The 24298-nt window shown below is 49.3% G+C and overlaps 2 protein-coding genes across 8 annotated transcripts in view; one reads left to right on the top strand and one right to left on the bottom strand.

The window, feature by feature from the left end:
- The window catches only part of LOC126516949 (L-sorbose 1-dehydrogenase-like), a 34792-nt gene extending 24158 nt beyond the window's left edge, over nucleotides 1-10634 (bottom strand). Inside the window, exons 1-4 of the mRNA XM_050167028.2 lie at nucleotides 10238-10634; nucleotides 9427-9629; nucleotides 3026-3212; nucleotides 170-301 (exon numbers count right to left, since the gene is read on the bottom strand). Of these exons, the coding sequence (XP_050022985.1) occupies nucleotides 170-301; nucleotides 3026-3212; nucleotides 9427-9629; nucleotides 10238-10430 (715 nt within the window). The 5' untranslated portion in view covers nucleotides 10431-10634. The remainder of the gene's footprint in view (nucleotides 1-169; nucleotides 302-3025; nucleotides 3213-9426; nucleotides 9630-10237) is intronic.
- Nucleotides 10635-14929: 4295 nt separating this feature from the next.
- The window catches only part of LOC126516537 (MIF4G domain-containing protein A-like), a 98590-nt gene continuing 89221 nt past the window's right edge, over nucleotides 14930-24298 (top strand). For 3 of the 7 annotated variants that reach the window (XM_055063952.2, XM_055063950.2, XM_055063953.2), the window contains exon 1: nucleotides 14930-15391. The gene's annotated coding sequence lies outside the window, so the exon portion shown is untranslated. The remainder of the gene's footprint in view (nucleotides 15392-24298) is intronic. The other 4 variants (XM_055063956.2, XM_055063954.2, XM_055063955.2 and 1 more) reach the window with 2 other exon arrangements.

The raw sequence follows: 24298 nt of genomic DNA, 5'->3' as shown, positions 1-24298 counted from the left end.
ATGTGGCCGCCGCGGCCGAGATTCGATCCCACACCCTGAACCAGCTGTACCTCAGACGCGCACACAAAAAGGACAAGAGCGGGATGAGTGCTTCGCATCCGCGTTATTCGTGGTGCAGCCGGTTGCTTGCTTGTCAGGCGTGCGCAAAAAGACTCAACGAACGACTCACCTGACTGCGTGGGACCATTGAAATCGACGAGGGGAAAACCGGCTTGATTGCACGCCTCCAGAAGTAGCCGACTCAGAAGCGTAGTGGTGTTAGAATAGTCGACCGGCACCTCGCCACCAGCTTTGTGGTACTCTGCCGGAGTAGACGGGGAGGAAATAATAGCCTCATGCAAGGGCCGTGTCGTATGCAAGGTTAGCACTGCATCATTGTGTCCGCAGACGAAAGTGGCAAGTCTCTTTCTGTCTCGTTCATCTGTTGTGACAATGCTCTCGGGAACCACGGTTACGTCACCAACGTCCAGCATGCAGTGTCGTAGCGAGAAGACACTTCGAGGGGGCAACAATTGTGCTGTGCAAACTGCATTGAACAGTTGCCGGCTCCGCCAGAGTAAAGCTAGCTTACCGCACGAAGCAAGGAAAGTGCACATACGTAAATGCAGGCACCTCTTTGCGTTCAGACAGTGCGTGCTGACTGTATTGAACGAAGTCTCAAAGTGAGACGGGCACTGTGGATTTTTTTTTTAATTATTTAAGTATACCTTACGCGACCAAAGGCATTAGGTAAGGGGGTTTATTGATTACAATGAAAGCACAAGCAAACACGTAAGGGACAGGCTTACAAAGCTAGTCTACAAGAAAACACAACGCAACAAATTGCGCAACACAAAAGGTTCCAACGCTACTGAACAAAAAAAAACCAACACAAGACAATACGCTTGTGAAATAAGCACTTGATAAGGATTGTTGTGCTTTAGAATACTGCGGTGAAGCATTGCAAGCATAACGCGCATGCCTGGTTAATTAAAACAAAATGTTGCGCTTACACCAGCTTTTTTTTTAAAGCAATTGTGTCTCCCTTATGTGCCATTCAACCTGGAATCTGCCTCTCCGATCTGGGATCGTGGTCACCCATTTCATTAATAAACTTACTTAAAGGCGTACAGAACCGTTCGGCTCGTTTCAAGCTATTGAAGTATGAATGCACCGCTGTAGGGTAAGTTAACGTAAAATAACCTTGGTCTCCCAGCTCAGGTCAACCGTCGGAAACAGTCGTGTTTGCCTCTTCCACACAATTTACTACCACGACGGGGTTGTAGAATCCGTAAGATTACTCTACATCTCTCCTGTTTCTTCTTGAATTGATCAGCATAAAGTGGGCACTCCTCAGCACAAAACGGTGACGTGTCTTAACTCATTCCTACCAAAAACATGCCAATATTGGAATAATCTGCCCACATCTTTGGTCAACATCACAGATCCGCGTCGTCTACGCACCGTGCTTGCTAATGCTAACGAACAGATCTCATGCCAAATCCCTACTTGCGCTTCTGTAGTGTAGTCCACGTGTTATTTGTTTCTTCTTACTGTGATCTTTGCGGCGCTATATGTATACGCTGTACTAAAGCGCCGTTTTCTCGATATTGCTGCAATCGCTTTCGTTCTGTTGTCTAGTACACGTTATTCTTGGTGCTATGTAAACCCCTCCCCTCTATAACACTTTCAGTAAGCCTTCAGGGTAAAAAATGGTAGGCGACCCCAGTCCTTGGCTTAGGTGTCTCTTCGTGGCACTCGCACGTCGGCGTTTGTGTTCTTTAGGTTAACTTTACGAGAACGCGACACCCAAACCGATCTCGGAGGCAGCTGTTTTCCATTAATTAGCTCGTTAAATATGTCACCTTCTTGTGTGTGACGTCATGCTTCCGCTTTCTACTTCCGGCTTTCCAGGAATTTCGCCGAAGTCGCGCTCACGTAGCGGGCCTCTGAAGTCTACTATTCTGTGCAGTAGTCAGTGATTTCTAATTATAATTATTCCAGGCACTTCAGTAACTCAAGTTGTAACTAAACGTATGCTCTGATAGCACATCTATAATGAAACCCATGAATTTTGTACTTTACTTTTTTTTTCATTTTTTCTGATTTATATTGAATTTCGTCCCCGGTCGTCTCAGTGATTTCTAATTCTAATTATTCCAGACGCTTCAGTTAACTCAACTTGTAGCTAATGCTCTGCTATATCTCTAATGAAACCTGTGAATTTCGTACTGTACTACTCTCTTTTTTTCCGATTTGTTTTGAATTTCCACCCCGGTCATCCCAGGAGGTGAACCGGAAGAGCTGCGCAAGAAATAGTGTCACTCAATGCTCATGCACATGTGTGTTATCCCGTTCTGCGATGTAGGGGCGTAGGCTTAATAGCCATACGGGGCACTGATAAGGGCATAGTAGAACATTGCCTCTCACTTAAGTGCAAGGGTGAGTCTAGGTTTGAGAGAACTAAATTGAGAGGAGCAAAATAAATCTAGAATTTTGTCAGAATGGAGGTTTGACCAAATTGGTGATGCAAGGACGAAGCTGCACTGCACTAGAAGAAATTCGTGACGAATTCAATGCCAGGTTAGAAGTAGTACAGTACGCTCACATGATAGCGATCCTCATCACCATATTTATGTCAACTGCAGGACGAAGGCTTCTCCCAGTGACTCCAATTGCACCTGCCCTGCGCCAGCTGACCCCGTGTTATGCTTGCGATTTTTTTTTCTAATTTGATCATACCACATTGTCTGCCGTCCGCGAGTGCGTTTCCGTTCCCTTGGCTCCCATTCTATGCCTAATAGACCACTTAAGGTAGCGATAAAGTATGAGACACAGAGGCGCTAGACTCGTCAGCGAGATTTGCTTTTTTGCATGAAACGACTATTGTACGTCAAGCTGCATTGATTAATAAACACCGTGCCAAACCAAATAGAGAAATAAATCAGCCGATAGCAACACTCCGTCGCACATCTCAGTTTTTTTTCTTAGTGTTTCTGTGTTGCCACACAGCGCTTCAGGAATGGGCATACTGCAGCCTGCTCACCGTCTGGTTCCTCCACGCGATAGTCCTCGATGTCCCTGAAGTGCGGCAGCACGTCCTCGTATGCCCACCCCGTGGCTCCGTATTTGTCGGCCCAGCGATCGTAGTCACATGGGTGGCCGCGCATGTACAGCATGAAGTTCAGGACGCTGCTGCCGCCCAGTACTTTGCCGCGCGAGAGGGAGTACCGCTGCGCACAGGTGAAAAAGAAATCACCGCCCAAGCACTCCGTACACATGGTTAACCAGCGAAGCTAAAACGTGCGGCCTCGGTGTTTATCACTGGGTTAATCCCGACGGTTCATTAAACGACGGCTTCGTAAGCTGCCGGATCCTCGCTACGCAGTTGCTGCTTGCGCTCGGCTGCATGAGCCTGTTCTTGTGCCCGGGCTGCAGGATCGGCACGGCGTAGACGAGCTCGTTCCTGGTTCTGCTCGCGGCGTTGCTGATCGAAAGCTGCCTGCTCCTCAGGAGTACGTGTGGTGCGTGGCCTACCCATTTCGGAGCCGGAGAGAAACTGCTGCGCGCGCGCTCGGCTGCGACGGAGAGCAGCGACGTCACTACTGGCGCAACTAATGCAACACAACCTAGATGGCACAATGCCCTTTCGCTCCGATCCATGTCGTCGTTTTACCTGGCCCGACTGCCATAGAATCTAATGGGGATGCTCCCACGTAGGCAACAGTGATTTTGACGTCACCGCTTTCATCACGCCAGCCTTGCCAATGGAAATATTGGGCCGGGTAGCATGACCTCATCGATCGGAGTAAACAGGCCTGGTGCATCCAGGTGGCGTTGGCTGATCGCGCGCCTCTTTTTTCGCACACGCGCATGGGGGTTGCGCCGGAGGGATTTGCGGCGTACAGGCGACTGATGGACGGACGAATCGGCTAGCCACATACAGCTTCGCTGTAGAACGGTCCTGCGCCAAGAAACAAGACCGGATGGGGAGGGATATGATAGCGGTATGCTAGAGGAAAATGTTTCTCAGCTTCGCTTCCCGACACTCCAGGAGGACGAGTAGAACGGAGCCTCTCGCCACATTTACCACAGACTGAAGGTTCATTTCCAGTCAGTAGAAAATTATGGGTACCATAGGTGTGTCCTATGCTGAATCGGCAGAATATGATATCATTTCGTCGCGATTTCGTTGCGGAGGGCCAGGAACCTAACTATGACCTAATCAAGTTTAAATTATTTGTTTCACCATCCCACAAGCGTTGCCATTGGCTTCATGTCTTTCATGAGAAAGGTTTCAGATCTGTGGCACGGACACCAGTGGAAGGATTAATAGCTTGCAATGTAATTGATGTGGCCGTTAATCCGCTAGCACATTACCCTCGATGCCTCTATGACCAGGTAGCCAGCATGCCGGTTTGATATGTGCGCTCTGCACGGGACGGGCGGTAACTCCTCACCGACGATTGGTCCTGACCCTGTTTCAAAATTGGGATAACAATAGCTTGTTTCCACGCAGTCGGGAGGTACCGGGCTGCCCATATTGTATTGAAGAATGTGAGCGATGTCACACGAGCGCCTGTGGAGCTTCTTGATCACGTCGTACATTGTTCAGTCACCTCCCGGTGCAGAGCTTTCACACATGTTTCAAGAGACTCTCAGCATAGCAATATTGAAAGGACGGTTATATGTATTGTTCTGTGTAGACTTCCAGCCAAGTGTATTACTTTCTGCCATTTGTTTGTGTTTTAGGAATGACTTCCAATAATGGATGGCGCTGGACACAAGTTCGAAATGCTCCCCGAGAGAATCGGCCTGGTCTTCCAGGCTATGTCCTTGACCATTCACCATGGGAAATGCTTGTATTTGTTGTCCCTTTAGCCTGCTTACCACATACTTTTTTTCTCTCTTGTGTGAAGAAGTGATACCTGAGAAACCTCACCCAACTTTCTCTTTTTGCCTGTCGTCGTGTGTGTTTCCCCTGTGATTTTATACGTTTAAGTCCAATTAGGTTCTTCGCATTTCGCGATCGGCGAAGTATGCCACATGCTTTGTTCTGCCTCTTTCACGCATCTCTGCAATCTTCGTCGCACCAGGGGACGCGTTTTCTACATGAACGACCATGTGTTTGTGGGATACACTTTTTCGCTACGTCAATAATGGTACGGCATCATCTATATTAACATATCATTAAAGGAAAAGCTACAGCCTCAAAGGCGAGGCTGTGCTACACACGACCCGGCCGAATGATTTCTAACATACTAACGTCATCTAAAAAGCTAAAAACTGTTTCCATATTAAAAAGCAGTTCGTTACTAACAAACTGCTGGGTGAAGTGGAATACGCCGACGGTATAGGCAGAATGAAAGTACTTTTTACGCTCAGTTTCTGTTTGCCTTCATTGGACGAGGACATGGAGAACTGTAAGGCTGTCGCCACACCTTCGACATGAGGGAAGAGCACTTCCAGTCAGTAGGTAGGAGTAGGTGGCGAAGGTATGACCTATTCTCCATCGAAAAGGAGCACTTCCTTGTATCGTGTTGTGACGACCAATTCGCAGACGCTCAACATTAGCTGCTATAAGAAGCGGAGGGCACAAGACTGCAAGTGACCACACCATGAGTTCCCCATTTACTGGAACAGCTGCGTATCTGGAATACGGGAACAGTGCAACATCACTGCTGAACTGCACTTTGTTTTGGTACATAATACTTTGGTGTTCCGCAATGGTGATCCACCACTATGTATCATTTGCTAGTCATCTGCTGCTGGGCATGAGGCTGCGGAATCGAGTGCTGGACTTTGTAGCTGTCTTGTAATAGGGACTGCATGAAAAAAAGCGATTGTCGGCTTTGATCGGTGTTTGCTTAAGAACTCCAGATTTAATAATCCATGAATACCACACTGCGACGTTCATGATAGCTCACAGATGAATTTGGGGTACCAAGGACAACAAATTACCATTACCCGACAATACTAACGCACAGACAAAGCCGGAATAATGGCACATCTTCGATTGTTTTGGGCACCGAGTATCTGAAAAGCAAAGGCGACATTTTTGTAATCTTAGTTCGAACATCGCCAATCCTGATTGAAGTCTCATGTCCACTTTGCGTATACGCACACGCATTTAAAAAAAAAATTTAGGCGACCCTAATGTTTGACTTGGGTGTCTCTTAGTGGCACTCGCGCCTCGGCATTGGTGTTCTTTGGTCAACTTTATGCGAACGCAACGCACAAGCCGAACTCGGAGGCAACTGTTTTCCATTATGTAGCCTGTTAAATATCATGTCACCTTGTGTGCGACGTCATTAGTGATGTCATACTTCCGCTTTCTACTTCCGAGTTTCCAGGAATTCCGTCAAAGTCGTGCTAACGTGGCGGGTCTCAAGTTTACGATTCGGGCCTTTGCTGCGCGGTAATCAGGGTTTTCTAATAAATTCTTATTATTCCAGACACTTCAGTAACTCAACTTGTAACTAAACTTATGCTCCGATATACCTATATGAAACCCATGAATTTTGTACTGTACTATTTCTTTCTATTTTTTTTAATTCTCTTCCCGGTGGTCTCAGGAGGCGAACCGGAAGTGCTGCGCAAGAAACTAGAGTCACACGATGCTCGTGCCACTAAAATAACCGACCACGGAACCGACCACACACACGTGCCTGTCAGTGGAAGAACACGCCCTTGAATAGGCTGCGAAGAAAAATACAATCAATTGTGCTGCAAGATAACAATGTAAAGACGTGAGCAGACGTTCGCCGCTCGGTTCGAGATCGGTGTCCACTAGGGTGGCTGCTCAACGCTGCCTTGTTCCACTTCCCACCTTGTGCGTTCGCTTCCCACCGCCAGGGGCGCGCTGCATGTCTATGTGGTTGACGTTACATTGCCCCGGCGGCAAGCGCAGCGCCACGCCCCCGTGTTTTACGTGTAACCAGGCGGCCAGGCAATCAAGCGCGAGCGATAGCGAGTGACCGCGCGTTTTAATGCGAGAGCACTTATATGGACACTCCAAGCGCATTTTTGCCGTCGGCGTGGCCCCCGTGAGGTTCCGCAAGAAATCTAAGGGCGATAACACCGTCGCCGCGCGAGTGGAAGCTTGCGACGGCATCTGACGATCGCGGGTCAACCTCGCCCGCGCGAAAGGGACGAATGCGAAGAGGAAGCGCGCCGTCTTTTCTAGCGCGCGAGACACCCCACGTTGCGAGGCGCCGGGGGGGAGGGAGTGGGGGCGGCGTTCTCTTCGGCTGCAATTAGCTGCGCATGTGGCGGCGGCGCGACCGCGCGCAGCCGTATCTGAGAGCACCGTGCTTGAGAGCGATATGCGTTGAGAGCAGTCTACGTCGGCGGCTCGTAGCTTTGTGCGTGCTGCGCCCTCGGCTCTTCGGCGCTCGTTTCGCTTTGAAGCGATAGACAGCACGAATGCCACTTCGCTCGCTGCCGCTGCCGCATTTCCTCACGCCAGCGTTTTGACAGCGAGTGTCCGCAGCCAAAATGATGTGTTCATGTTTGCTGCGCGCGCTGACGCCATACTTATTTAGTTATCAAACGAATGTTTACAAGTTGATACGACCAATAAGAGCACCGTGGGTACTATTATACCCCTGTCAAGCGGGCAAGTTAAGTGCACTTACGGCGAGTGCACTCGGTTTTTAAGTGCACTTTCCCAAATCTTAACGTCGCAGCGGAGTGTACTCTCAGATGAGTGCACTCAAGTCGGAGTACGTTCACGGAACGCACTTTGCTGGCCGAGTGCGTAGCCTCGCCGCCAACGGTTTGAAGGAGTGCCTAGCCTCGCCGCCAACGGTTTCAACGACGCAAAATGTAATGCATAGAAAAAGGACACAAAAGTTCATTGAAGTTATTGAACAGCTTTTAACAATATAATTTGTGTTTAGCGGGAAGCGAAACAGCACAATAAGGAAACGAATTTATCATGTACACAACTAACGGCGCCAGAATGATGCGGCACTGCGGCGCCGCCATGTTCATTCAGTTCGTGTTTATTTTGGTGTGAAATCGTGCTGACCACGCTACTCGTGCTTTGAGCCGTGTGCGTGGCATTTTGCAGTGTAGCTAAATATCGAACTCGCCGTCTTTGCTCTCGCTCATATTCTGTTCTAGCAGGATCATGAGCAGGATCAACTGCCGCACGCCGCCGTGTTGTTTTGGATTGGCTAGGCATTCGTCTTGGCCGGCATTGACTTGCAACACATTATAATAAAACATCTGCGTTTTTTGTTGAGACAAATAGATGAAGTTTGTTTTTATATGCAATTCTACTTAAAACAATCGCTTTTTAGCAGCTTTCTCTAGTTAATTTACATCTTTAAGAACGCGCTCTTAGTCTGTCGCCATCTTTTTTTTACTGCGAGTGCACTCTGTTTTCCCGTTAAGAAGCGCGTTGCCTAAAGTGTGACTCAAGGTCCCGAAGTGCACTCCCCGTAAGTGCACTTAACTTGCCCGCTTGACAGGGGTATTACTTCGTATGACAGTCTGCCACTTTGCTATCGCAATCGATGTTTCGCCTTTCGGGTGAGACGGTCTTTTTTGTATACGTACCACGCTCACCGGCCGTGTTGCCTGTTCGCCTATCATCGCGCAGCGTGTCAGCAACGACGCATGGCGCATTTTGTGTATGTACAGAACGGCGCACTTGCCAGCTCGTCAAAAACGCGCAGTCACCCGCCATCACTCGCGCTTGCTTGCCAGGCAGCCTCGTTAGACGCGTAAAAGGGCAGCACGGCACTTCGCTGGCCGCCGTGGCAACGCCATATTAAAGCCATATAGGCATGCAGCACGGCCCTGGCGACGGGAAGCGAACGCACACGTTGGGAACTGGAACAAGGAAGCGATGAGCAGGCACCCGGCCCTCTTTTCCGCGCATGCGCAGTGGACATTATCTTGAACCGAGCGGCTAACGCAAGACGGCGCTGCCTTGCTCCGCAGAGCCCCGGCGGCGCGTTCTAGACGAGGCTGCTCAGCTGTGGGCTTACCTCACTGCACGCGACAAGGCAGGCGTGCGAGATGCCACACTTATTTCCACGCGTTGGCCTTGCGCGCGTTCTGTTTCCTGCGCCCAATTTCTCATTCCTGCTTTATCACTCCTGCACTTCGGTTTCCTTCTCAGGTGGCGTTTGTTCACGGGTTAATTTCAGTTCGCTCATTAAGACACGGCGCGCGCAGACGGCATGTACCATCCGCCGTGACCGCGATCCACATCAGCGTTGATGTTTGCTGAGACTGACAGCCATGCCCTTTTGCACTTGGCGCATCCACAATCACCGGCAACTCTAGGGTCCCCTGGAATCACTGTGGCTTGCTGAATTGACACGGCCCCAGACTCGCTTCCGAAGGACGTTGGGCGAGTCCATAAAATGTCCTGGTAACACTGGGTAGTGCAACAATAAGAGGCATCGATTCGCGAGTCGAGGTTTGGTATACCTGGTCTCGGAAAGAGAGGGCGGCGTTCTTCTGCGGGACGCTCCAGTAGTCCCAGTCGTCGTGACCTCTGATGTTGAAGGGCGCGACAGCCGGAATTTGACGCGAGGCTGTCTCCAGTCCTCCGGCTTCGAGAAGCAGCACAGTGACTTTGGGATCTGCCGAGAGCCGGTTGGCGATGACGCAGCCCGCAGAGCCACCGCCCACTGCGCATAGATAAACGGCGAAGTTCTTCGAGCATTAGGACAAGGAAAATTGCGTGCAAGAGGCCACAGTGGCTTAGCACACGCACTCCGCTTCAAATGGTGTAATGAGGCTTCATGTTGGATGAGAAATGGACGCAATTGAATTACCTAAGGGGACAGATTTGAATTCACACCCGTCACAAATAATTCTTGCCTAAAAAACGAGCTACTTGTTCCGTCTCATTGTTCACGACTGCACATTTCTGAAAAAAAAGCGTGCGAACAGATTAAAGGATTAGCGCTCCAAAGCTTAGGAGGCACCACCCGCGATGCATGGCTCCGTGGCTGCGGCACTCTGCTGCAGAGCACGAGGTCTCGGGTTTGATTCCTGGTCGCGGAGACCACACCACGACGGAAGGGCGGAATGCAAATACGCTCGTGTGCCGTTCTTTGGGCGCAGGCTAAAGAATTTCAGCCGTTCAATACTAATCCGGCGTCCCCGGATTAAAAAAGAAACAAAGCGCCTCGGCAAAAATGACGTTCGTTGCGGTAATTACGCCTCGCTGCCCCGCTTCCTAGTGGCCTTGTGGGCCTTGTCACACTGCGGGGGTCAAAATTCGTTCGCTTACCGATGACGTAGTCGTACTGTTGCCGCAGCGGCCCCAGCTCGTAGTCACGCAGCACGGGCAGGTCGGTGAAAGGAACATGCACCAACAGGTTCACCAAGGCCAGCATAAGACTCGTGTCATTCTGGGGCGCGAGACTGGAGACACCGACGGACCACGGCGGGCCGCACATGGTCGCGTTTAGGCTGCAGCTCATGGCGTCGCCGACTCGTCCTTCCCGAGGGAAACAAGAATGAGGGCCGCGCTGCGAAGTGATTGCTTTTTGTCGTTCAAGCGAACTATGCAGCGGATTGGGAAAGCTCCGACTCGTCCTCGCATATACCACCACCCTGGAGTTGTGACAGCGCCGCGTTTTTGCGCGTCTGTAGGTGTCCAGTGGGCGTTATCGATGTTGTCATACGTGTAACGAAACGGAAAGCAGTCCCGGCATAGATTTCCGGCGTGAAAAAAAAAATTGTATTACGTGGTATCACACATGGGCACGTGGGGCGCTGATACCTACTTCCCACACGAAGAGCTCTTCTGGGCAGCAGATAGCAACGGTATTTCAGTGTTTTATCGCCAAATACGACGATGACAAGAAGTGACAGTGAGTGATGCAATAGATTATTCACTACAGGTTTTTCTTACCACGATGTTTACAACTCCGCTGGTCATCCACCTTCGCAGGGCGAACGGGATTCCATTTACTCCCAAATATTCCTGGTCATAATGGCTAACCTTGTGGGGTTAACCAGTCTTGGTTATGTTGTAATTGGTTATAGCAACAGTGTAGAGCTGGCATTGGCGGGAATTCTTTTGCTGGAACCCCTGTCGCGTCCCCGCGTTGGGCTTCCTGGTGGGTCGTTGACACCGCTGCTCAATAATGAGACTATGCTATGGCTGTACCAACTCTCCTTGCCTCCGATCGGCCTCTCAAAAGAGGCCGCACCGATGTAATTCGTAAATGTTTTTGTCCATAGTCACGAAAACCTCATTAACTACCTCGCCATCGACACTGAAAAACTCTAAACGAAAGCCGGACTATAATCTCGTCGTTCGTAGATGCAAAACGCTTAAAAGAGACCGTTGGTGCAGGCTGCAACGTTACTACGATTACCAGCGGAGTCATCCTCTTGGAAATACGCGACGCAGCTTGGCAACGCAAATTAAGCGATCTAGTGAGATTTGGTGACATCCCAGTGATGCTCACTCCAAACCATACAATGAATACTTTCAAAGGTGTTGTCTCCGACGTAGACCTGGTGGATCTTAGTGACTCCGAACTCTTGGCGAGAGCTGTAGAGAGGAAAAAGTAATTGATACGCAAAGAATCAAGATCAGACGTAATTAAGGGCAAATACCCACAAAACGCCTGATACTTCCGGCACCCAGCGCACTTCCAGAAACAACTGAAACGGGATACGTAAAGATCATAGTAAGGCCCTAAGTGGCGAACCTCGAGGCGCTGCTTTAAGTGATAAAATTTCGGTCAACGATCCCAAAGCTGCCGAGGTTGCCTGCCATGTGCAAAATGTGGTGGGAAAGACCATGCTTCCGACAATTGTGAAGAAACACTCCACTGTACAAAATGAAGCAAACCACCCGGCATATTCCGGGGATTGTGCCCTCTGGAAAAAGTAAAAATAAATTATAACCATCAAATTTAGGGGAAATATCGCTTGCCAGGAAGCACGCAAATGAGCGTGTCGTTTTTTCCATTCACGGGTTACAGCAACCTGATGCGTCGCGGGACGGCGCCACATACGCTGTTCGCGCCCGTCCAAGCCACGACTATACTCTGTCTCAGTAGTTCCTTGCAGCACTGTGGAATCTACACGAATTCTTAAAAGGAAGCTTTAGTTCGGGTGCTCCTATCTAAATACATGTAAAAGGAGAATTCCTTTTTCTCGGCAACCACTGCACCAAATTTGACGGAGTTTGTTGTATTCAAAAGAAAAACTTAAAATCTAGTGACTGTTGCTTCGAATTTTTTATTTAGGTCGTCAAATTTTTATTAAAAATTCGCAGAAATTGAACATTTTCAGAAAACGAAACTATCAAGTTCACAACTCTTTGACTCAGCAATGAAAAATGATATCACAATTCTGTGCATTTCATCTAACAGTACATCTAAAATGGACAAAATTGATCTGTTACACATGACCCTCAAAAAGATTAGAAATATGTAAATACAGCTTTTGCAGAACCCTCGTACGCAAGGTAACAAATTCACGTATGGAATTTGTCCGCTTTGAATGTTCTAATAGGTGCCGTTTACAGAACTGTGACAGCTGTTCTTGATGTATGGCTATTAATCTGTAAACTTCGTGCTTCTATGTTTTTCAAACTTGCGATTTTTGGAAAATATTTTTAACAACATTCAGGCCCTAAATCGAAATTCCGTTTCCAACAGTCACTAGAATTTACCTTCTTTCTCAAATGCAATAATTTCATTAATATCGCTCCAGGAGTTATCTCAGAAAAACGTCCTTGCGTTTTACATGTATTTGAATAGACCGCGTCGGAGTTATGGCCGAGCTAAAGCTTCCTCTTAACCAATAGCAAGGCCGAATGCCCCTCGAGATGTGCTCAACCGCGCCGCGTCGTCTGCTCAGCGTCTGCTTGCCATACTGTCGGTACATACTGCATGGTTGGTGGGTTGACGAAAAAAGTGCTTTCACGCCATAAGCATAAGCTTCATTTATATGGATGAGACAGCGGGGCTTCGCTTCAGCTGTACGCTTTCCTTGCAATTCCCTTGCAGCCTCCTTAGCAAGTAGTAAGGGCGAACGCCCTCATAAATGTTCACCGGCGGCACAGCGTCTGCTCGGCGTCTTCTTAGCGTTTGCTCGCTACCGTCCTCGCATATCGCGCTACAGCAGGGTACTAAATATATGCACAGTGAACAATTAGGCCTTTATATCGTTCCCCATCGTCAACGCACCGCCAGTGTTAATGGTGCGGCGCCATCTGCTAACTAGAAATCAAACCTGTCCTAGTAAAAAAAAAATTGCTCAAACAAGTTGTAAATTTCAAATTGGAACCAACTGGATATTTCCTGTTATGTTTGGGGACACCCAATGGAAAAATCCAACAGGTCCAACTGGACCAATCGGTTTTTTGGACACAACTGGACCCATTTGGTCTATGAATTGGACTCACTTGGACCAACATGAAAACCGAAGCAAAGGAAAAGAAAAGCCTAGATGGGCCCTAACCTTGATATGACACGGATATACTCGAAACTCCTTTCGAGAAGCATACTCACACATGAATGCACTGCCGCCATTGTCTTCATTTATATACCAAACACTCACCACTTCACTATGAGGGATGCATGTCAGATGCTATACCTGTGGGAAAATTTGCTTGGCCAAGTGGTGCCAGTATACGGTATTCAGATGGTGTTATTTAAATTTTATCGCGTGGTACAGTCACAACATTTCATACCTGTATGTAAATCAACTTATGGACTGTATCTGCTGCATGTGAGAATGCATATTTTAGACCAATGACAGTACCTCAGGTAGCAGCTTTTTATTTAGCCTTTGCCATCGCTTATTAGAGGACTCTTGTTGATTATGCTATCCAAACAACTCGCATAAAGGTTTGTGTTTAGTATGCCATCACTGAAATACTGGATACAGCTACACTTCCTTGTACACTATTGAGATGAATTCCACTGCTCACCGTTCTGTCACGTGTTGTTTTTCAGTCATACATGGTGACTGCATTTGCTGTCATAAGCTCTAGGCTCAGTTTTACTTGGGCCTTTCGATGAAGTGAAATCTGCCTCTTCAGCAGTCAATTTAGTGGAAAGCCACCTCTGGACCAATAGCTCCAAGACCAATTCCTGCATGTCTTTGGCCAATCAGATTGTACGCAGAAACTATGTATGATACATCACTTCAGCTACACCAATAATCACAGCTTAACCTGCTACATGTAGTTAAGTCATTGATGTAGGCAGGGGAAAACGTTGCACGTATGCAACCGTCACTCATCCCTTGAAATGCGAATGACCCAAACCTTCGCGGGCACATCGGTCACAACCGTCCGACAGCACAAGCGGGAACACTTGTGCTGTCACAAGTGAAAGCAAGTGGAATAGTGCCACCATCTCAGCTGGCTTGTCATGATTCCCTTGTCTACAAGTTTCTTGTTTATATTGGATAGGCTTTCTATTTCATGAATTCACAGCTTTGATAGCATTTACTGCGCTAATGAAAGCACAGCACAGATACCAGTACTGAAGGAGGTACAAGTAGAGCAAAGAGAAATTATGGGTAAGTTCAAAAATATACAGGTAATTCTACGCCAAACTAACTATTTTCACATTGGAAGATATACCGTATTTACTCGCGTAATGAACGCCCCCCAAATTAGTCGCGAAAAATCCGATCTACAGCACGATCGAACGGCCGTGCCTTAGATTTTTTCGGAGAGACTACACTCCCACTCTCGCGCATGTGTTCAAAGCAAGCGCACTTAATGCTTAGCGCATGCTTTCCACCATTGCCGGCCCAAAGGCACCTCGCAGATTCGAGAGAGAAAAAAAGGCCCCCCAACTGGCTCTCTGCAGCACACGCAGTTCACGTACTTCACGCTGACGCAATAGGAGAGCGCGCGCGCGCGGTAGGCGCGGTTCGGCGCGGCGCAGAAGAGGCGGCCGAGTATACGCCTGCTGCGGGACTTAATACCGCTGTCACACGTACACTTCCGATCGCGATCTGGGCTGATCCGGATCGGATTTCTCGATCGCGATCAGAAATGTACCACGTGTGACTCCGGTATAAGAGTTTATCTGCTCACAAAACGGAAACGCTGATCAGACAGCGATAAGCTTTGACATTCCGATGAGCAGGACGGTCGAGGAAAGAGACGCACACAGCCTGCTTGTCAGAACAGGTGCGCGCTTCGACGGGATGCTTGCGATAACGGCAGATCGCCGGAAGCGGCTGCGAGGACAAGCTACTAGGGCGCGATCGGAGATCGCTGTTCGGAGCGCGCGTTCGGTTTCGCCGCGCGCGATGGACCGCGCCGACTTCGCGCGGCGGACGCGTTGGTTCTTTATTCTCTGGTGAAACCACGATGTGGAGGAAGCAGCCAGCGACCTGAACGGTAGGCCTGGTGGTTCCGATGCGGAGTGAGTCACGGTTTACGAATGGTGTACATGTATGTACTTTTATTGCAGAGTTATCTTATGCATGTTCCAAATCGTTACCGTCTTACTTTTGAATTTTTGCTGTTTCGAAAATGTGTCCATTAAACTTACCCCGCATAATGAGCGCACCTCCCAATTTTGCTTCGGTATGTTGGGGAAAAAAGTGCGTTCATTACACGGGTATATATGGTACCACCGGCAATGAATGCATATTCAGAATATGCAATAATTAAGTGCCATGTGTGGAAGATGGAGGTGTGTGGTGCTGAAAACCTGCTTGCCTTTTGAATATTGACGTAAAGAAAAATTCCAGTCTGTACTTCTGTTTGGTGTGTCGGAGGGTATAATATCAAATAAGAGGTGCAAAATGGATGTTGTATGCAGTAGTTCATTATGAATGTGCTACTGAAGTTTCACCAAACAGCTATCAGTATGCAAAGCGTTAGACAAAGTACCGTATGTGGCTGACACATTCAATATATTTTGCACTGATCTCTAAATGTGAAATGCATGCTGTTTTCAGTTACAAAGAGCGCATATATATATATATATATATATATATATATATATATATATATATATATATATATATATATATATATATATATATATATATATATTGTCGCGAAGCACTTTGAGCAGTAAGCGTGCGCGACTAGAACGTTGGAGCAGCGAGAGGTAGTGTAGCCGACCGAGCACCGAAACAAGTTTGTTCTTTCTCGTCGTCGTTGTCTCTCTCCTAGCCACAGCCCCACTGCTCCCTATTTTACAGTACAGTTATCTCCCCCGCGGAAAAGGAAGCCGTCCCGGCGACCTACGGGTAGGACAGCACAGGCGGATCATAGTAGGGCTTGAGACGCTGGGCATGCACAATTTCGCGTCCACGACGGCGATGATCCAAAGGTAGCTCGAGGGGTTCCACAATATAGTTGACTGGAGACGTTTGGTTGATCACGCGGTATGGGCCTTGGTACTTCGACGCGAGTTTCGGTGACAGTCCAGTGGTAGAGGCTGGAACCCAAAGCCACACTAGCGAGCCAGGAGCATAGGATACAGGTGCATTGGAACTTTCTCGATGGTGCTTCTGGTGTTGCTGGTCTTCTGACGTAAATATACGGGAAAGCTTGCGACACTCTTCTGCGTGTGCAGCAGCTTCGGATAGGGTAGTTGTTTCCGTGGAGTCAGGGCGGTACGGAAGGATAGTATCCATTGTGGAAAAAGGTTCGCGTCCGTACAGGAGAAAGAAGGGCGAAAATCCCGTGGTAGTCTGCGTGGCGGTGTTGTAAGCGTAGGTCAGAAAAGGTAGAACATGGTCCCATTTGGTTTGGTCGGATGCAACGTACATGGCCAGCATGTCACCAAGAGTGCGATTAAAGCGCTCGGTCATGCCATTAGTCTGCGGATGATGCGCAGTAGTGGTGCGATGAATGATGCGGCATTCTTTGAGGAGAGCCTCGATGACGTCGGATAGGAAGACGCGGCCTCTGTCACTGAGTAATTCCCTGGGAGCTCCGTGGCGAAGGATGATGTGGCGCAGGCGAAACCAGGCGACGTCACGTGCAGAAGCGCTGGACAAAGGGGAAGTTTCCGCATAGCGCGTAAGATGGTCGATGGCCACGATTACCCAGCGATTGCCATCTGATGTGGTTGGCAGAGGTCCATAAATGTCGATGCCTACTCGATTAAAAGCACGTGCTGGGCAAGGCAAAGGCTGCAATGGGGCGGTTGAACGACGAGGGGGATCTTTACGGCGTTGGCAAACCAGACAGGAGCGGACATAATGATGGATGAATCGATACATCCCCCGCCAGTAGTAACGAAGGCGTAGACGCGCGTATGTCTTCAGTACCCCTGCATGCGCGCACTGGGGATCGTCGTGGAGCGCTGCGCAAATATCCGAACGCAGGTGTCGCGGGATGACAAGCAACCATTTGCGGCCGTCCGGGAGGTAGTTGCGACGGTACAAGAGCCCGTCGCGAATGGAGAAGTGATGTGCTTGGCGACGTAATGCGCGATTGGTAGTGGGTGTCGATGGGCTGGACAAAAAACGCAGCATGGACACAATCCATGGGTCTTTCTTCTGCTCCAGAAGAATGTCCGTGGCAGCAAGGGAAGACTCGGACAATGAGGCCTTCGGGAAGCTAGCCTCGTCTGTTAGTGGCGAACGAGACAAGGCATCCGCATCCGAATGTTTTCGGCCAGAACGATACAGCACGCGAATGTCGTACTCCTGCAGTCGAAGGGCCCATCGAGCAAGACGACCGGACGGTTCTTTTAAGGACGACAGCCAGCACAGCGAATGGTGATCAGTTATGACGTCAAACGGGCGGCCATAAAGATACGGACGGAATTTGGTTATGGCCCAAATTATAGCCAGGCATTCCTTTTCTGTGACAGAATAGTTCGATTCAGGTTTAGTGAGTGCACGACTGGCGAAGGCAACGACGTACTCATTGAAGCCAGCACTCATTGAAGCATCCGTGTGTATTTCAGTTGGAGTACTTGGGTCGAAATGGCGCAGGATTGGTGGTGACGTCAAGAGACGACGCAGCTTTGTGAAGGCGGCATCGCAATCCGGTGACCAGGTTGAAAGGTTGTGGCCACCATGAAGAAGCTGCGTTAAAGGTGCTATTATAGTGGCAAAATTGCGGATGAAACGGCGAAAGTATGACGCTAATCCAATGAAGCTGCGCAGTTCTTTCAAAGTCGTTGGTCGGGGAAACTGGGCAACAGCTTGTAGTTTCGCCGGATCAGGGAGTACACCTTCTTTCGACACGACATGGCCGAGGATGACCAGCTGCCGGGCAGCGAAGTGGCACTTCTCCAAGTTAAGCTGGAGGCCAGCATCGGCGATGCACTTTAGGACGCGTTCAAGTCGAAGTAAGTGGGAAGGAAAGTCCGGTGAAAAGATAACGATGTCGTCCAGATAACACAGGCATATCTGCCATTGGAGACCGCGCAAGATGTTATCCATCATTCTTTCAAATGTGGCAGGCGCATTACACAGGCCAAATGGCATCACGGTGAATTCAAATAAACCGTCAGGTGTGATGAAGGCCGTTTTCGGACGGTCTGACTCTGCCACTGGCACTTGCCAGTACCCGGATCGTAAGTCTAAGGATGAGTAGAATTCAGCGCCTTGGAGGCAGTCTAGCGCGTCGTCAATACGGGGTAGCGGATAAAAGTCCTTGCGTGTGATCTTATTAAGTCGCCGGTAGTCCACGCAAAAGCGAATTGTGCCATCTTTCTTTTTTACCAGCACTACAGGAGAAGCCCAGGGACTGTGCGAAGGTTGTATGACACCGCGTTGGAGCATGTCTGCAACTTGCTCAGCGATCACGCTACGCTCCGTGGCGGATACACGATACGGCCTGTGGCGTAAAGGCGCATGGTTGCCGGTGTCGATGTGATGGACAACAGTGGAAGTACGGCCTAAGCGAGATTGTTGTAGGTCGAATGAAGTGCGAAAGCGGTCTAGAAGATGGACGATCTGGGCGTGCTGCGCTGGAGTGAGGTTGGGATCAATGCTCTGGTAAAATGTTGGGTCACACGGCGGCGTGGGAGGAGAAACTTGAAGGGCCAGAGCGTCAACCGGAGGAGAAGCCGGGTCGTCAGGCACATAGTAAAGGAAGCTTGGTTCGATTTCGTCGGCATAACCAAGACACTCATTGTGGAGCAGCCTAGCAGGGCAAGGAAACAGGTTCGATACGTAAAGTGCGCTCGAATTTTGTCGAATGGCAAGAAGGGCAAAAGGAAGCAAGAAAGGATGGCGGCGAGCAACAAGCTTAGACGGTGTGAAAAGAACTGTGGAGTCGGAAAACCCAACGCAGGAAACGGGTACAAGTGTGGCAGAGTATGGAGGAATCTCGGTGTCGGCGGTGACGAACACACGACCGGAAGTGTCATCAGTATCTTCAAAAACGTTGGTGCCGAATGGTGACAGCGCGAGTTCAGCACGGGCACAATCTATAACGGCATGATGAGAGGACAGAAAGTCCCATCCTAAAATCATGGCATGGGAGCAGCGAGGCTGAACAACGAACTCAATATGGTATAAAGCGCCGCTTATAACAACACGCACGGTACACTTCCCTAAGGGTTCAATCGGCGCAGCGCTTGCTGTACGTAATGAAATGGCTGAATAAGGCGTCGCGACTTTTCTAAGGGTAAGACGAAGCTGGTCCGAAATCACTGATATTGCTGCTCCCGTGTCTACAAGCGCATGAACGGCAATGTCTTCTGCATAAACTTCAAGGACGTTCGCAGGAAATAAATGAGGTCTTGAGGAGTTCGCTGAGATCGCAGTTCTTGCCTCCGGAACTGCGGTCCTTAGTTTTCCTCTCGGATAGCTTCAGGACGACGGATAAGCGGCGACAGAGAACGCCGACGGGGAGACGGAGACCGACGGGTATTGAAGGGTCAGGAAAGAGGAGACGAGGCTTCGAAGGGCTGAGCGGCAGTAGCAGAACGGTACGGAGAGTCGAAACCGTTACTTTGTGCCCTCGGAGAATCCGAAGGATACCATCCACGCCGGCGGCAAAGCCGTGCTACGTGCCCAGGTAGGCCGCACGAATAACAGATAGGCCGATTGTCATGGATGCGCCATGGATTGAGAACAGCGGGCGGAGGCTGTTGGAAATATTGGCGAGGTGGGCGCACGGGCTGCTGTGGCGGCCAGTAGCTGCTTGGGGGGCCAGGAGAATATGTTGCAGCTGCTTGCGGAGGTGAGGGAAAGGCGCTGGTAAGTCTGGATTGATTACCTACAGAAGGAGGCCTTGGATTAGCGACAACGGCAGCGTACGTAAGTGGCACAGGCGTCGGAGGCGGTTGATGAGCAAGTGGTACTGCGTTAGCGACTTGTTCTTGTATCATGTGACGGAGATCTGGAGACAAGCGCGGCTCCGAGGCTGGAGCGACTGGCAGAAGAGAAAGTTGGCGCGCCACTTCCTCTCGTACAAACTGAACTGAAAATTTCTGAACTGCAAGGAGTAGAAGTGACACCATCGCAGAGCTGAAAGCGCGACGTCCGGAGCGAGCGCTTGGCGCGTAGAAAGCCGTTGTTTGCGCAGCTCCTCATAGCTCTGGCAAAGCGATATGACGTCGTTGACCGTCTGAGGATTCCTTGCCAAGAGCATTTGGAAGGCGTCATCTTCTATGCCTTTCAAGATGTTGTTGACCTTGTCATCTTCGGTCATATCTGGGTTTATACGCCGGCAGACGTCAACTACATCTTCAATGTAGCTCGTAAAAGTTTCGCCCTTTTGTTGAGCACGACAGCGAAGCTGTTGTTCAGCCCGAAGTTTGCGCACAGCAGGGCGACCGAATACTTCTTGAAGTGCCGTTCGGAATGCTGTCCAGGTGGAAAGGTCAGCCTCATGGTTGCGGAACCAAAGATGGGCGACCCCGGAAAGGTAGAATGGTACGTAGCCAAGCTTGTCAGCTTCAGACCATTTGTTGTGGGCACTCACTCGGTTGTATGATGACAGCCAGTCCTCTACGTCATGATCGTCAGTGCCATTGAATATGGGAGGATCCCGTTGGCGTGGCGCACCAGGACAGACGACTAGAGGCGGTGCCATGGGTGGCGCGGGAGGACTAGTCTCCTCAGGCATGGGAGATGTGACAGGGATCGTCCGGCTTCGAAGTTCCAGGTTTGCAATAAGTCCAGCACCTCCACCAAATGTCGCGAAGCACTTTGAGCAGTAAGCGTGCGCGACTAGAACGTTGCAGCAGCGAGAGGTAGTGTAGCCGACCGAGCACCGAAACAAGGTTGTTCTTTCTCGTCGTCGTTGTCTCTCTCCTAGCCACAGTCCCACTGCTCCCTATTTTACTGTATATATATATATATATATATATATATATATATATATATATATATATATATATATATATATATATATATATATATATATATATATATATATATATTTGACCTCCACCACAAAGAGCTGAGGTGACAAAAAAAAATGTCTACCTGAGTGTTATTTTGCTTTTCATGGTGTCTCAATTTAGTTCATACAGTTTTGAATTTACAGATTGCTTCACATGTTTATAGCTAAAGCAAATGCAGAAAACTACCTGCATTGTGACTGGAAGGTCACAACGCCAGTATTTGTGTGATGCCCCTCCTGTCCATCGATGTGGTCTTGCACTATAAATATAAAATGTCGCACCTGCAAAGCTGAGTTCCACCCTTACATTTCAAACGCTTTCTTGAATGCTAGGCAGTTATGCCTATAAGCACATTCTGATAGCAAATCTGCACCGCCTTAATTTAAGCACGATGTAGAGAGATGTTTGTGCACAGCCAAGGTGTTCTAGCGTGCCTGCAGGAATACAGCAGTGCCCGGTGGCACTGCTATAGTCCCGGCATCACAGTGAACAACTAGTAAAGAAAGCGGCTGATACTAAGCTGACTCAGATGCCGGAGCACTGTATTATCTAAGCCATACGCAAAGTTGCTTTCAGTGTACTGAATTCCCATTATACAGCTTCGATTTGTAAAGTTATATTACTGCACACGTGCAGCGGTGCAATAAAGACCGTACGATGGTGAGCAATTGTGCTGCAATTGAGGAAAGAAAGATTACTTCAGATGTGGGGATTTGAATAGTACATGTGAATGTATTGGGGGCGAGCTCCACCACTGGAAAAGCTGGCGCCACCATCGGCGTGACGTGGCATGAGGGATCACGTGGACACAGCGGCCGCGTCGGCTGCTTCGGAAGCGCCGAAGCGAGCTGAAAATGGAAGTTTAAAGTCTCACCTGCGCTGCGGTTCTGATTAAGTGGTGAGGCTTTACCGCCTTGGGTGTCGGCTTGACAACATCTGAAAGTACTGTAATAGGTAGTGGCTGCCTTAGGAGGCGTGCAGCATGGTAGGCTACTGCTCGGTGCCGCAGTGCCGGAAGTACGCAACGGAGCCCGGTGTCAGCCTTATTCGCACGTAGCCGCAGGACAAGAAGCTGCGGGAAGCTTGGATCGCGAAGCTTAGAGCCGGCAAGCAGCCATCGGCTACAACTCTGGAGTACAGCATGCACTTCCGCAAGGAATATTTCTGCTACGGCGTCGGGACTGCGATGTTCAGTGAGTAGCAGGAAACACGCACTGAGACGCTCGCCCGCGCGCGCTGCCCGGCTAATGTCTATGAACTTGATGATGATATTGGTACTGGCAAGTTCACTGGAACGGAAAGGGAATGGTAAGAAGCAGATTAAAAAAGAAGAATGGCATATGCTCATGTTCGTGTCAGCATCAAACAATGAATGTACTGGATTAAGAAAAATCAGCAGCGGGAAATTGATGGCTGAGAAGACCGATAAGCTTCCAAGACGATGCAGCTTGCGAAATAGTGATAATGAGACGTCCAATAATTTAGAAGAAACGAAAAAAGAAAGGTTGAATCGTCGCGACGGCCCATCACAAGTCGCAGTAAACGTCGAAGCCTCTAGTCATAACGAAATTATTTTTGAACAGCTCCGATAGCGTCCCCGCAACAATGGTTGCTTGTGTACTGTCAAATACCCATATGCTGTGGCCTAAAGCTCACGGCACGGTGCAAAAACGCACTCGCAGCGTAAGCGAAAAATTGTGCGTGGACGTGCAAGCAGACGCGCAATCGGTCACCACGAACCCGTCTGATCGCTGCATTGAGGCTTCATTCTGTTGTGCTCCATCTGGTTATACAGGACAAGCAGCCCATTATAAGAACATATTTCACATAGTTTGCTCTCAGCGATTGCCTACGTTTCGCGCAAGGGTTCGGGGGACTCCATCGCGATGACCGCTGCGCAGTGGGCGTTCACTGTACGTATTTAGTAAAGAGATAGCGTCTGTAAACCATTCTGTGCTTTCTGTTTGCCCAAGGATATTATTTAGACAATAAAGAACTTCTGTCGTTTCGAGAGCGCTTAGAGGAACGTCCAGGAGGGCTTCTGCGTGGTGTTCTTATTGATCGCCGACAGCCAAACCCATAAGAAGCGCGGCGCGCTATCCCTCATACTACGCAAGACGCGCTTCCGACAGATAGCGACTCCGTAAGTTCTCGCCGCCAATAGTGCCTAGAGTACGGAGGAAGGAAAAAATCTATAGGCACTTTGCTGAACTAAACTGCGATAGGCGAAAGCCTATCTATGACTGCATCTGTTGTTGTTGTCGTCTGAATTGTTCTGCGAACGGACGCCGCCGTGGCCGCGAGCATGGGATGCAAGCGTATACTATAGTGTCACCGGCGGTGATTGATCACCGCTTTCCTGCGCCCACCACGGACTGTGCAGGGACACTCATGAGCCACTAAAGGCTTGTGCTTTAAAAACTGAGGAGAGACCCTACCCCCTCCGCGCGCTAGGAGAAAACTGTGAAGGAAGTGACGGGGTAGTTTCTCCTGTTTCATTTTTGCTTTTTTTATTATTTATTTTCCTCTAGCGACCATGTTATCGGGCCATAATGGCGGCTTTGTTATGGTTGTGTGCGCTCACGCGTATTGCTGCGTAGGTTTCGCACCGTGGCAAAGGCGTCGTGTGGGCAGGTTTGCGTTAGTATCCGTGTTTTGTTGCGCTGTGTTATCTGGACGGTGCTCTCCCGGATGTTACTGTGGCCAGGTGGGATAGCAGAAACTAAAACTCGTGAAATTAACGCGCATGCAACGCTGTACGCAATGTACCGCGTCACAGCAATGGTAACGGACGAAGGAATATCCGCGGGAAGTTTTGCCCTCTTCGGCGAAACGTGCCTTCGCAGGCCGAAACCGGTGTGTTTCAGAATCTGTACAATGAACGCCTTGCAGGTCGGTGATTGCTGCTTTTGACAGCGCATGGTGCATTTGCGGCTCGTAGAACGTACGTTATGCAAGAATGCGTAGTTCTGGTTTTAGGACATTCGTGTTCAGTGACAACTTGCTTTTGTGCATATTAAAACACA

This window comes from Dermacentor andersoni, chromosome 1 (assembly GCF_023375885.2).
Source record: "Dermacentor andersoni chromosome 1, qqDerAnde1_hic_scaffold, whole genome shotgun sequence".
In the NCBI taxonomy this organism is placed as follows: Eukaryota; Metazoa; Arthropoda; class Arachnida; order Ixodida; family Ixodidae; genus Dermacentor; species Dermacentor andersoni.
The sequence above is the reverse complement of the archived record's forward strand: the minus strand, read 5'-3'. Positions and strand labels throughout refer to the sequence as shown.